Source organism: Sus scrofa, chromosome 14, assembly GCF_054392235.1.
Source record: "Sus scrofa isolate SSC_HxYL_T2T_F1_AM1 chromosome 14, Sscrofa_HxYL_maternal_Yorkshire_Landrace_v2.0, whole genome shotgun sequence".
NCBI classification, from domain to species: Eukaryota; Metazoa; Chordata; class Mammalia; order Artiodactyla; family Suidae; genus Sus; species Sus scrofa.
In genome coordinates this window covers 53,094,697-53,109,612 of record NC_139396.1, presented here as the reverse complement: position 1 = coordinate 53,109,612, position 14,916 = coordinate 53,094,697, and the positions used below count along the sequence as shown (strand labels likewise).

Genomic DNA, 14,916 nt, shown 5'->3' with positions numbered 1-14,916 from the left:
AAAAGATGCTTGGAGTCTACATCGTGGCTCAGTGGTTAATGATCCTAACTAGTATCCATGAGGACGTGGGTTCGATCCCTGGCTTCGTTCAGTGGGTTAAGGATCTCACATTGCTGTGAGCGGTGGTGTAGGCCAGCAGCTACAGCTCCAATTCGACCCCTAGCCTAAGAACCTCCAAATGCCTTGGGTGCAGCCCTAAAAACACCAAAAAAAAAAAAAAAAAAAAAAAAAAAAAGATGCTTATACTCTCTGGTAATAAAATAAACCCGATAAAGAATAACCAATAATGCCATTTTCTGCCTATCAGTTTGGCAAATCATATCCTTTACCTGGAAGGATTCTCCTACACTTTTGGTGGGAATGTAAATTGGTACAAACTTTTCAGATAGCAATTTGGTAGTGAGTCCACACGCAAATTTAAATTTTTTTTTTTTTTTTTTGTCTTTTTAGCTATTTCTTGGGCCGCTCCCGCGGCATATGGAGGTTCCCAGGCTAGGGGTCGAATCGGAGCTGGAGCCACCGGCCTACGCCAGAGCCATAGCAACGCAAGATCCGAGCTGCGTCTGCAACCTACACCACAGCTCACGGCAACGCCAGATCCTTAACCCACTGAGCAAGGGCAGGGACCGAACCTGCAACCTCATGGTTCCTAGTCGGATTTATTAACCACTGCGCCACAACGGGAACTCTGCAAATTTAAAATTTGTATAAGCCTTTGACCCAGCAATTTCATTTTTAGAACTCCGTGTTAGGCAGCCTATAAAATGGCCCCTAATGATCCCCACTGCCTGGTATTCATACCCTTATATAATCCCCTGCCCCTAGAGTATGGTCTGCACTTACAGATTCTCATTTAATAAAGAAAAAGTGATGAAATGTCAATTCTGAGATTAGTTTTAAAAAAGACTATGGCTTCCATAATAGGATACTGCCCCTTCCCCCTCTCTCTCTCTCTCTCTCTCTCTCTCTCTCTCTCTCTCTCTCTCTCGCTACCCCCAACCCCTGGCCCAGATTACCAGTTGCTATGTTGTGAGGACAAATGAGGTAGCCTACAGAGAGGCCTACATGGTAAGGAAATGAGGGCTACAAGCAGCCATGGGAGAGAGCTTGGAAGCTGACCTTCTGAGGCCTTCCAACAGCCAGATCAGTGAGCCTGAGAGTGAATTTCCCCAAGTTCAGTCTTCAGATGAGACCACAGCCCTGGATGATGGCTTAACTTCAACCTCATGAGAAACCTTGGGCTAAAAGCACCCAGCTAAGCCACACTTATTATTTTGAAGTAATAAATGTCTGGTTATTTCTAAAGCTTTAAGCTATGGGACAATTTACTCCACAGAAACAGGAACTAATACACTATCCTATGCACTACTAACAGCATTGTTTGTGAGGGCAAAAAGCTGGAAACTACCAACTTTTCTACTAATAGGGTGATGGGTAACTAAATTACATTTCAGTCACACAATGAAAAATTATATAATCATTAAAAAGAATAAGATGGACACAGAAACTAAAAAAGCAAATTGCCAGACAAGAATAGTAGTAGGACATTTTCTTTTTAAAAAGTATGTATGTGTCTAGTATGTGATATAAATTTGAGAGAGAGGGAGAAAGAAAAAAAAAAGATATCCATAGCTACAGAGAGAGAGAAAGTTATAGAGAGACTGGCTATAAACAGAAAATGCAGAAGGATATATACCAACTTGTTATGAGGTGTTACTCTGTCAAGTAGGATATACACAGCAAGTAGATGAGAAAGACTTTCATTTTTCATTTTTGCACTCTTCCGCAAATTTTACGTATATTGCAAGGAACACACATACTTTCTCGTAATTTAAAAAACAATAAGGATAAAAGATCTTTTGGCTCACAAAGTAATTACTGTTAAATGTTTAATGCTACAGCTTAACTGAAAAATCGAGTACCTTTCACTGACAAATATGTTTCACTCCTTCTCTAGGAAAAAAAAAAACAGAAATAGGGATAAAAATCACTTCACATAAAAAATGTTAAAATATCCTTGGGCTATGTGTGTTAAGACTCAGAGAGAAGGCAGTATATTAATTCAAAATATTATTAGCTCATATATTTTTCTCTTAATGACTTAATGTAAAAAGCCACTGATGGGGTATTTCTAGAACTTTCTTGACCACTAAAGTATAATTTCTACCATTAGTCATTATTTACTATTATCTTTCTTAAGGCTTCCTCTTGATCCTGTAAGGTGATTTCTGTAAGTCCATTGTTAGGTTAAATATATATATATTTATATATATATTCATATGTCTTATATATATATATTCATGTATCTTATATATATATATTTAATGTTAGAAATACACACACACATACATATGACTGAGTTTAAAGTTCTAGAGCATTAATTCTTTACTCTGTGACCAGACTATATTCAGAAGAATAAAAATAAGCAAAAGAGAGCTCATTACCTTGGTTGAATCACTAGCATATTAGTACACATGTTCTTTTCAAAAATAACTTGCAAAGGCTGACTTTCTTGAAAACACACATTATGAATTCTTTTAATACCTTAAAAATAATAAGGAAATACATTAATAATTTCAAGTGCAAAATTAACAGATGTTTAAAAGGCTTTAAATTTCACAGCCATATAAAAATAGTAAAATTAAAGTAATATTCAATAGTTGGCAGGTACACATAGCTTACCAGAAGCACTATTCCTTAATGAATGTATTTATCGCTCCCTAGTGGACACCATGTAACATGTCACACCCTCTGACCAATCAGGTAGCAGAGCTCCCACTTCTTTTCAGGGAATTTCTTATATTGCGTGTAAAACAGTAAATACCCACTGCAGATCATATATGTATGATTCTCCTTCAGTATTTTTCATCCAAGACTGATATTTCTGGATGGAACCTCTGAAAGTAAAACCTGATCATTGGGTTCTTTTCCTCTGAGAGGAGGAAGAGAGGAGTGTGTAGCAACAACAGCTATGGCCCAATGTCCTGCAGTAGAAACTGCAGCACACATTGCACATGCAGTACCTCTGATCCTCACAATATCCCTGTGGAGTAGGTACTTAATATCAAAAGATGAAGCTATAGTTCTAGAGCTCTGTTAAGTGCTGTGCTATGCTGTTTTAACAAGTATGGCTAGATTTTGAATCTAAGTTTGTTTTTTCTCTTTTTTTTTAGCCATATTGGTGGCATGTTGAACCTGTGCCACAGCAGTGACCTGAGCTGCTGCAATGACAATGCTAAATCCTTAACCTGCTGCGCGCTACAAAGGAAATCCTCTCTCTCTTTTTTAAATTTTATGAATCTAAGTTGTATTTTGCTTTGTTTTGCTTTTTAGGGCCACACCTCTGGCATATGGAAGTTCCCAGGCTAGGGGTGGAATTGGAACTGCAGCTGCTGGCCTATGCCACAGCCACAGCAACTTGGGTCTGAGCCACATCTGTGACCTACACCACAGCTCAAGGCAACGCTGGATCCTTAACCCACTGATCGAGGCCAGGGATCAAACCCACAATCTCATGGATACTAGTTGGGTTCATAACCCTCTGAGCCACAACGGGAACTCCTCTGAATCTAAGTTTGAACATAAAGCCCATGAAATAAAATTCAGGTAGGCTATAACTTTCTACAGCATAATAATGTTACCATGAGAAGCAAAAGGATTCACTATAAATATTTCTCAACTTATTTTTAACTGAATTAATAAAAACAGCAACATTTATTATTTTCATAAATATTTACTGAGCACTTGCTGTGTACAAGGCTGATCAGCTGGCTTTTGCTGGATAACAAACCACATCAAAAATTTAGTGGTTCAAAATAACAAACATTTGTTATTTCTCACGATTGAGTGGCTCCTCTGGTGAAGGCTGGCTTAACTGTGGCTGGATCATTTTGAATGGCCTCACTTTCACATCTGGGGCCTCAAAGTTGGGACAACCGGAACAGCAGGATGGCTGGGGCCTTTCACCACCTGGTCTGCAATCTTCCAGGAGTCTACACTTTGCTGTGCTTATTTTCAGGCCGATGGAAACATTCTTAGTTTAAGAGTAGAAGCTGACATACTTTTCTTTTTTTTTCCTGCTTTTTAGGGACATACTTGGGGCATATGGAAGTTCCTGGGATAGGGGTCAAACTGGAGCTACAGTTGCCAGCCTATGCCACAGCCATAGCAACACTGGATCCGAGCCACATCTGTACCTATGCTGCAGCCTGCAGCAACACTGGATCCTTAACCTACTGAAAGAGGCCAGGGATCGAACCCTCATCCTCATGGATACTAGTCGGGTTCTTAACCTGCTGAGCTACAACAGGAACTACTGACAGGTCTCTGGAGGCCTAGGCTTGGAACCCACATAATATCACTTCTAATGCATTCTATTGATATCAAAGCAAGTCCAAGTCCAGCTGAGAGTTGGGGAAGTATTTCAGCTTTCAAAGGGAGGGCCTGCAAATAATTTATAAGTATTTTTCTGTAACCTACCATACAGGGACTACTTTTGGAGCTGTGGACTAGCGAAGAACAAATCAGACAAAAATCTCCAACCTCACAGAGCTTACATTCTAGTGAGGGGAGACAAACAATAAGAAAATAGGAAGTAGGGAGGCCCCCTGTGGCACAATAGGTTAAGGATCTGGTGTTGTCACTGCAGCACCAGGTTGCTGCTGTGACAGAGATTTGATCCCAGTCCTGGGAACTTCCACATGCTGCAGGTGTGGCCAAACAACAACAAAAACAAAAAACAGATTAAGTAAAGAGAATGCTTACTGTAGGCCAAACATTCTCTGATATAAACTGTACAAATGTTTTCTTAGATCAGTTACTCAAATTATGTTATTCAAATGTTTCTCAATGCCTTTAAATTCACTGTTTTGAGAGTTTAAAGTCATTAGCACATCTGCAGAATGCCTTTTTACAAAACCTCAAAACCTTGAAGTAGGAATCCTGTCCTTTTTTTTTTTTTTTGTCTTTTCTAGGGCCGTACCGTGGCACATGGAGGTTCCCAGGCTAGGAGTCTAATTGGAGCTGTAGCCACCGGCCTACACCACAGCTCACCTCAACGCCAGATCCTTAACCCACTGAGCGAAGCCAGGGATCAAATCTGAAACCTCATGGGTCCTAGCTGGATTCACGACGGGAGCCACGACGGGAACTCCAGCAATCCTGTCCTCTTGACATATGTCATTAATATAATGTATAAATCAGACTTCTGTTCACTCAATAAATAGCCAGGGCATCCATCTGATGGAAGTCCCTCTCTGTTGGGAACCTGTCCTTGAGCAGGACAGAATGCATTAGCATGTGTGCTTTGGATCAGAGCATGTTCTTCAGGGACAACTCACTGATTCATTTTCAGCCACTGTGGGGCCAGTGCAAATGCAAATACAGAGAATTGATAGAATAATTGCTAGGCAGTAAATATTTCGGATGAATCTTGGTTCTTGAGGATATAAAACATCTTTTTTTTTCTAATAGCAGATGCTAAATAATTTAAGAAATCACTGTTCCAGAAACCATTTATGATTAGACTCTGAGAAGTTAATCCTTTTTTAGTAGGTCATGTTTTTTCAATTGTTTTCCATCAGTGAAGAGAGCCAAATTTACTTCATTGTCCTAAATTTCTTCCCGAGTTTCAAATGTATATTTGCAGCAGTTTAGTGGATATCTCTGCCCAGGTGTTTTTTGTTTTTCTTTTTTTTTTTTCATTTTTGGCCGCCCCACTGCATATGGTGTTCCTTGGGCCAGGGATCAGATCTGAGCCATGGTTGCAACCTAAGCCGCAGCTGCAGCAATGATGGATCTTTAACCCACTGTGCTGGGTCAGGGATTGAACCTGTGTCCCATCACTCCCAAGAGGCCGATGATCCCATTGCGCCACAGCAGGAACACCAACCCAGGTGATTTTTCTCAATTACATTTGAACAATGTTTCTCCACCAGATTATTAATATAAAATTGCAAACATAATTTTCTGAGCTTCTAAAGTTTTGGAAAGTATAACTATTTATCCCAATGACTGTAGCAGCATGCACCCCCTACTTCCCCTTTCCTTCCTGAGCCATCCTTCCTGGTTGTGTAGTAGCCATGAGGTCTGGGTGGGGCTGATTTCACTTTCAGCATCACTTGTGGGCCCTTGTTGCTATAAATCAATTGATGTAATCTTATCTGCCCCCCCCCACCGCCCCACAATTGAATTTGGTCCAGATATGGCAAGAAGCCAGGGCAGTTAGAGAATGGAATTCCCCTAGCCCCCTAGGATTAGTTTAGGTTTGTCCAGTCAGAGCAAAGTCAAGCACTTTTGTTCAATGCATATATGAGGTAAGGCTCTCCCCCTGGATGTGAAAGAGCAAGCATGGCAGCCCAAGCTGCTGCTGCTGGAAGTCACCATATTATTAAAAGTTTATAAAAGAAGCTGGCCTTAGTATAAATCACATGGAGGACAGGAGAGCTGAGAGAATTTGAAACAGAAGGAAGAGAAGCAGCTGCTGCAGTCTGGATCAAACCACGCCTATGACCTCATTTTGAACTTTTCCTTTACATGAGCCAATATCCCTCCTTATTGTTTAAGGCAGTTTGAGTTGGATTTTTTTTTTTTCTGTTACTTGTAACTTAGAGCATTCTAACACAACAACTTCCCTACAAAAGCTATTAAAAAAATCAACCAATCACAAATGTATATTGGATATTACTGTAAACAAGCCACTTGAGACATACTTAAGTGGAAAAACTGGCTGTTTGAAATCTAACTGGAAATAAAGGATGAGGATAATTGTAATAACAGTAGTTACAATTTAGTTCACCTTTTGTGTCAGGCACCATGCTATGTGCTTTACACATGTGATCTCACTTTGTCCTCACAACAACCCGGGAATCTGAGGGTAGGTAGGATTATCCCCATTTCACAGACAAGAAAATGAAGGTTCAGAGTGGTTATGTACTGTCACAAAGCTAATAAGTATAGGAGAAGCCACGTCCTTATCTGCACGATGCCAAAGCTCGCTGTGCTTTTTTAAAAAATTTTTATTGAAATATAGTTGACTTACAATGTTGTTAGTTTCAAGTGTACAGTAAAGTGATTCAGTTATATATATTCTTTTCTATTTTATTTTTATTTATTTGTCTATTTAGTGCCACATATGTGGCATATGGAAGTTCCCAGGCTAGCGGTTGAATCAGAGCTACAGTTACCGGCCTATGGCACAGTAACTCAGGATCCAAGCTGCATCTGTGACCCACACCACAGCTCACAGCAACACCGGATCCTTAACCCACTGAGCAAGGCCAGTGATCCAACCTGCATCCTCATGGGTACCAGTCAGGTTCATTATTGATGAGCCACGATGGGAACTCCTTAATTTATTTATTCATTTTACTTTTTTTTTTTTTGCTTCAGCCATGGGATATGGAAGGTCCCTAGCGAGGAATCAAATCTGAACCACAGCTGCGACCTATGCTACAGCTGTGGCAATGTCAGATCCTTAACCTATTGTGCTGGACAAGAGATCAAACCCATGCCTCAGCAGTGACCTAATCCACTGCGCCACTGTGGGAACTCCTTGTATATACATTCTTTTTTAGATTATTTTCCATTATAGATAATAACCTAGATATTAAGGATAGTTCCTTGAGCTATATAGTAGTTCCTTGTTGGTTACATATTTTATAGATAGTAGTGTATATATTTCAATCCCAAACTCCTAATTTATTCCTCTATCCTCCCTCCCCTGCTGCTATGCTTTTTTTTTTTTTTAAATGGCCTCGCTTGAAGCATGCAGAAGTTTCTGGGACAGGGATCAAATCCATGTCAAAGCAGTAACCAGACCCACAGCAGTGACAATGCTGGATGCTGTGCTTTTTTTTTTTTTTTGTCTTTTTGCTATTTCTTTGGGCCGCTCCCATGGCATATGGAGGTTCCCAGGCTAGGGGTCGAATCGGAGCTGTAGCCACTGGCCTACACCAGAGCCACAGCAACGCAGGATCCGAGCCGCATCTGCAACCTACATCACAGCTCACGGCAACGCCGGATCGTTAACCCACTGAGCAAGGGCAGGGACCGAACCCGCAACCTCATGGTTCCTAGTCGGATTCGTTAACCACTGAGCCACGACGGGAACTCCCTTGCTGTGCTTTTAATTGTGCTCTTTACATGATTCTGCTACTACATGTGAAGTTCGAAGAAGGAAAAAAATAATGTTATAATAATTGATATTTTACAGGGGGAAATTAAGGAACATAATGTAAATATGAGTTTAAATTAAAATATTAAATGTAAAACAAAATTAAGAAATATAAGATAAATAGTAACACTAATATAACCTTCCAGAAGACCATTCTACTACAAAAAATCTGGACCAATATCACAAGTACAAGAATCTTAAAAACATACAATCCTACCTGGTAACTTCAAATAAAATAGTAGCAATCATTAATAATATAACTAGTACTAACTCTTACAGAGAATAAGCCAGGAATTCTTTTAATCACTTTAGAACTTAACTTCTTATAACTCATTGAATCTTCACAAAAACCCCAGGAATTCCCTGGTGGCCTAGTAGTTAAGGATCCAGTGCTGTCACTGCAGCGGCCTGGGATGCTGCCGTGGCACAGGTTTGACCTCTGGTCCGGCAACTTCCACATGTCGCTGGTTCAGCCAAAAAAAAGGAAAACAAACAAACAAAAAAACCTATGATCCTAGTACTATCATTGTCCCCATTTTACATATTGGGAAAGTGAGGCACAAAGATATAAAATAATTTTCCCAATGTCTCAGCAAGGAAGGGGCAGAGCAGGATTCTATCCCAGACCTTGTGATCTCCAGAGATCACGGTCTTAACCACCATGCTATACATATTTAATCATGTAAAATATTATATGACTGCAACATTTGAATATCTACCATGCAAGGCTGGGAGGCAGAAAGTCACTTTTACAACTTGGTGTAGCAGAGAGAATGAGTGAAGGTTTTGGCTTCTACTACTGTGGGGTTGGACTCAAATCCAGGCTCTGTGACCTGCTAGTTCTGTGTCCTTGGGCCATTTACCATGCCTCTTTCAGCCCTAAAGAAAATACTATTTGCCTTCTTGAGCACTTTCAATCCAGGTAGGCATTATTCTTTTCTGTTTTTACCAAGGAACACTGTTACCAAGGCACTTGTACAAAATGTCAACAAGTAGCCAGTTAGTTTCAGAACAATCTTTTGAATTCAGATGGACATTTTAAAAAATCAGTCTGGGGGAGTTCCCGTTGTGGCACAGTGGTGAACGAATCCGACTAGGAACCATGAGGTTGTGGGTTCGGTCCCTGGCCTCTCTCAGTGGGTTAACGATCCAGTGTTGCCGTGAGCTGTGGTGTAGGTTGCAGACGCAGCTTGGATCCCGCGTTGCTGTGGCTGTGGCATAGGCCGGCGGCTACAGCTCTGATTCGACCCCTAGCCTGGGAACCTCCATATGCTGTGGGAGCGGCCCAAAGAAATGGCAAAAAGACAAAAAAAAAAAAAAAAAAAAAAAAAATCAGTCTGGGAGTTCCCATCGTGGCACAGTGGAAAAGAATCCAACTAGAACCATGAGGTTGGGGGTTTGATCCCTGGCCTCACTCAGTGGGTTAAGGATCCAGCACTGCTGTGAGCTGTGATGTAGGTCGCAGAAACAGCTTGGATCCTGAGTTGCTATGGCCATAACATAGGCCAGCAGCTCTAGCTCCAATTAGACCCTTAGCCTGAGAACCTCCATATGCTGCAGGTGTGGCCCTAAAAAGCAAAATAATAATAAATAAATAAATATATCAGTCTATATTCAGGCAAAGTTTGTATCATTAACAGGCCAAAAAAGGAAATAATTAATATCAACCACTCACACTACTTCTACAGAGACAAGTAAGATAATACAACTGCCTCACCACAAAACTACACAAATGCTTTTTTTTTCTCTCTTTTTGTTTTTTAGGGCCACACCTGAGGCATATGGAGGTTCCCAGGCTAGGGATCTATTGGAGCTGTAGCCACCCGCCTACGCCACAGCCACTACAATGTCAGATCTGAGCCGCATCTATAACCTACACCACAGCTCATGGCAACACCAGATCCTGAACCCACTGAGAAAGGCCATGGATTGAACCCTCAACCTCATGGTTCCTAATCAGATTCGTTTCCACTGAGCCACAATGGGAACTCCTACAAATTCTAACCAATAATACGATGGGAAGTGTTGATGTGCAGTTTGAGTATTCTAAACATAAAAAGTATTAACAAAAAATGCATAATACTCTAAATTAGTCCTAATTATACTTACCATGTCTGCAGAAGAACTGAATAACTACTTTGCACTTATCAGATCTGGTGAATATTTTGCACTTCTCTACATTTCTTTCAAGGGAATTCAGACATCTAAAGATGGGCAGAATTGACTGTTACACAAATATAGAAGAGCATATAATTAATATAATTGATTAGATTAACACAAACAAGAATATGTATATTCACAAATGAACAGACTTGTCCTGCATGCTACTTAAACGAAGTATAGGTGTTATATAACAAATATTTCCTATATAAAAAATACTTCTACTGTATAAGAGAAAAGTAGGCCCACCTACATTTACCTTCATTCCTAATTTGCAATTTAAATTTGATATTTTGTCACTATCATTCATTTTCACTGAAGCTGACCACTGATAATGTTGAAAAAACACAGGAGAGAAGAGGACACATCCATATGCTGACCGACAAGAATTCACAGATCTTAAAGCAAGCTGGAAAAATAAAATAGTAGCTACTTAGCAAAAAATCTTCTTCAAATAGTTAATTCAAAAAAATCTATTATGTTTAACACTGCATTGAAATATGTTCAAATAAAGCAATGGGATATTAATTGCATTATATGGACTGCATTATACATTTGAATTATATTTATATAATATGGACTGAATTAAACAGTGTGTATTGAATTTGTTTATGTATACACATGTGTACATATCTATATTGAATACATATAGAGATTACATGTATTTTTGTTTCATTGTGTTGTTTCTGGTAACAAAAAGGTAACTGTAAAAATGTAAATGCCTACAGGGGCCTTAACTTCAAAGCACAAAGTGGCAAAAGGAAATATAAAAGGGAGAAAAAAAGGAATACTCTGGTGGCTCAGTGTGTTAAAGATCCAGCAGTCACTGCTGTGGCTCAGGTTGCTGCTTTGGTGCAGGTTCCATTCCTGGCCCCAGAGCTTCCACATGCCAAGGGTGTGGCCAAAAAAAGGCGGGAGGAGTAAAAAGGTTGCAGCAAAATGGCAGTATGTTGCCTTGTCTAAGGGGAGAAACCATTAGCCAACTATTTTCACTTGGAAATGCAGGCTGAAAGCTGTCAGAACTTCTGAGTTTTCATGAGAAGCAAGAAATTCAGATTTTTATGTGGACTCTCCCAATAACTAAAAGTTAGAAATTTATTTCAATTAAAAACAAAACAAGGAGTTCCCGCCGTGGCGCAGTGGTTAACGAATCCGACTAGGAACCATGAGCTTGCGGGTTCGGTCCCTGCCCTTGCTCAGTGGGTTAACAATCCGGCGTTGCCGTGAGCTGTGGTGTAGGTTGCAGACGCGGCTGGCTCGGATCCCGCGTTGCTGTGGCTCTGGCGTAGGCCGGTGGCTACAGCTCCGATTCGACCCCTAGCCTGGGAATTTCCATATGCTGCAGGAGCGGCCCAAGAAATAGCCAAAAGACAAAAAAAAAAACAAAAAAAAACAAAAAAAAAACAAGGAGTTCCCATCATGGCTCAACGGAAACGAATCTGACTAGGAACCTTGGGGTTGCGGGTTCAATCCCTGGCCTCACTCAGTGAGGATCTCAGTGGGGATCTGGCTCCCATTAGACCCCCCTAGCCTGGGAACCTCCGTGTGTCCTGGGTGTGGCCCTAAAAAGACAAAAAACAAACAACAACAACAAAAAAAACACGACACGGTGGCAAGTCCCACAAAACACTTCTGTAAGCCATATCTAGCCTCTTGACCATGAGTTTGTGACTTCTGGTTTAAATCCATTGTGTCTATCTGTATAATTTTTAAGTTTACCATGTTCTTTTTTAAAAAAATTTTATTATAGTTGATTTACAAGTTTACCATGTTCCAAATATATTCAGATATGTAAAATAAAGGTGAACAGTGAAAGGTATGACAATTTCTGGATATCCTTGTTAATATTCAATCTGGACTGGGGTCTTTAAACATCTTCTTTTGCCCTTAATAGATGTCTATTAGCTCTTTTTTACTTACACCTTTTTCAGAGGGGTCTAGCCACAGCTCATCACTAATTCGTGAGAGGGCTTGGATTGCTTTCCCAAACACTGTGGAGAAAAAGAAAGGTGCTATTTACATTCTTCCTCTCGAACAATAAAAACAAGTCATAGACCTACTTCAGCATTCACAGGACTCAAGATAAATTCATAAATAACAGTGTTTTATAGACTAATGCTACAAATTGCTTTAAGAAATGTAGAGTTCCCTGGTGTCACAGTAGGTTTAGGATCCAGTGTTGTCGCTGCTATGGCGGTGGTTCAGTCTGGTGCCCAGGAACTTTCACATGCCGCAGGTGCAGGAAAAAAAAAAAAAAAGAAAAGAAAAGGAATACCTTAGAATATCCTTGGCAAAATGCCAGACAGAAAATGCTCAATAAACTTGGAGAATTATGTGTGAAATTATAAAATACAACAAAACCCTTCATATCTGTATGCTTGCAGTGTTGCATGGAACTACTATGGGAACTACTTTGGAGAGCCAATCTAGGGGTCGAATCGGAGCTGGAGCTGCCAGCCTACGCCAGAGCCATAGCAACGCTGGATCTGAGCCACATCTGCGACCTACACCACAGCTCACGGCAACGCCAGATCCTTAACCCACTGAGCAAGGGCAGGGATCGAACCTGCAACCTCATGGTTCCTAGTCGGATTTGTTAACCCCTGCGCCACGATGGGAACTCCCATACTAATGTAGTTTTAAACTTGATTTAAATAAACTTATACTCCCCAAAAGTGTGAAAATATAGCACAAAGAAGATGGTTTGGAGGGTTTTACTAACTTCACGGGTATTTGGCCAAGTCAAAACAGGCCATGAGAGATAAATTAGAGGCATTTAAGACATATTTCTGATGTCTGAGCATGGAAAATTCCAGATCTTCCCACCAAACATAGTTAAAGAGGTCCTGTCAGAAAGAGAACCTAGGGTGGGATGAAATATTGGTCTAATCAGGTATAACACTGTTAGTATTCTTATAAATTATAAATAAATTAAAAAATGTGGCAAACAGATATAGGATACATTGCTGCAATAAAAACAGATGGCCATATCAATCCATGAAAAAGTAGAAAAAAGGACAAATACTTCCAGAACATAAAATCAGATTATAATGCTTAAGAATCAGAAAGGTCTTAGTCAAGGATACAGGCCTCAAACTGAGAAAAACAGGATGACCATTAAAAAAAAAAAAAAAAAAAGGCGTTTGTCCCTTTCATCACTTTACATTCACCACTTATTCCTGCAGCTGCCTAATGAAGACCTTTTTTTCACTCAGTGAATATTTACTGAGCACCCAGTATGCTCCAAGTATGCAACCATGGCAATGGGCATATAGCAATAAACAAGACAGGTAGTTTCTGCCTTCTTAGTTCTTATAGTCCAGGAGGAAAAACAAAACTAAACACCATACAAATAATTACTTATTGAGAACTGAGATACACACTGCAATAGGGAACTTTCTAGAACTCTAAGAACATGCAACAGTGGAAGGCTTGTGCTTCCCTCTCCCATTAATTAATATGGTTCCATAGATGTCCTCAACACAGATGAAGTCAGCCACAGTACAAGATGCCTTTCAATGATCATTTTCAGGTTACTATCTGTAGGAGACCATTACTTTCCTAGAGACCTTCTAGAGTAACTTGTTTAAAGTACCATCTATAATAAACAATAGTTCCTGTACATTCCCATTTATTACTGAGTTTTTTACATGCATTTCATTCCTACAGCAAACTTATAAAGAAGATGCTGTTATTTCTTATTTTACAGATGAGGAAACTGTGCACTGAGATGATTCAGTGGCTTGTTCCAGGTCATACATTAAAAAAATCATAGGAGTTCCCATCCTGGCTCAGCGAAAACAAATCTGACTAGTATCCATGAGGACCTAGGTTCAATTCCTGGCCTCGCTCAGTGGGTTAAGGATCCAGGGTTCCTATGGCTGTGGTGTAGGACGGCAGCTAGAGCTCCCATTTGACACCTATCCTAGGAGCTTCCATATGTTGCACGTGCGGCCCTAAAAAGACCAAAAAAAAAAAGTAGAATCTGGAGTAGAAATCAGGTTTATGCTTTCGTCGTGGCACTAAAATATTTTAACTGCCCAAGCATTATTTTTCCCAACTTCCCACAAAGTCCTTATCATCTCGAGTTTGAGGCTTGCCATTCCAATATCTGTCCTGATGACCACAACTTCACTTCAAGGATACCTATGGCTATAAATATTATGCATAAATAAAAGCGGATGGGCCTACAGTCTTCCCTCAGAAGCTAACGGGACCCTGGGAGGATGCGTGCTGGCTGTGGCCAGGCCTCGTGTCCTCAGCCCTTAGGCATAAAGTCCAAGGATAAGAAATGAAACGATGGTGTAAACATCCCCATGACCACAGGCTCTTTTCTACACAGGAAGGCAAGAAAGGCCTTCCCACCTTTCACCTGACTGCCGCTCAGCCCACACTTCAGCATGTCTGCACGCTCTGAAGAGTCAGGACGCACTGAGCGCCTCAGCTCGAGGGCCCCAGGTGCCCGTATGTTGACCGCGCGCTTTCCGAAACTTCGCGATCTCGCCCTCGCTCCAGTATTTACCTAAGAACAACTTCGCTTTACGGTGGGGAAGGGCCTGTGCGAGCCTCCGTAGGGCAGTCTC

General features: G+C 40.5%; 1 protein-coding gene and 1 long non-coding RNA gene across 2 annotated transcripts in view; one reads left to right on the top strand and one right to left on the bottom strand.

The window, feature by feature from the left end:
- The window catches only part of RAD9B (RAD9 checkpoint clamp component B), a 32,736-nt gene extending 17,909 nt beyond the window's left edge, over positions 1-14,827 (bottom strand). The window contains 5 exon segments of the mRNA XM_005670641.4: positions 2,445-2,544; positions 10,283-10,397; positions 10,593-10,742; positions 12,254-12,324; positions 14,699-14,827. Coding sequence (XP_005670698.2) covers positions 2,445-2,544; positions 10,283-10,397; positions 10,593-10,742; positions 12,254-12,324; positions 14,699-14,735 — 473 coding nt within the window. The 5' untranslated portion in view covers positions 14,736-14,827.
- The window catches only part of LOC146396561 (uncharacterized), a 191,751-nt gene that overhangs the window by 9,396 nt on the left and 167,439 nt on the right, over positions 1-14,916 (top strand). The gene's annotated exons all lie outside the window — the stretch shown is intronic.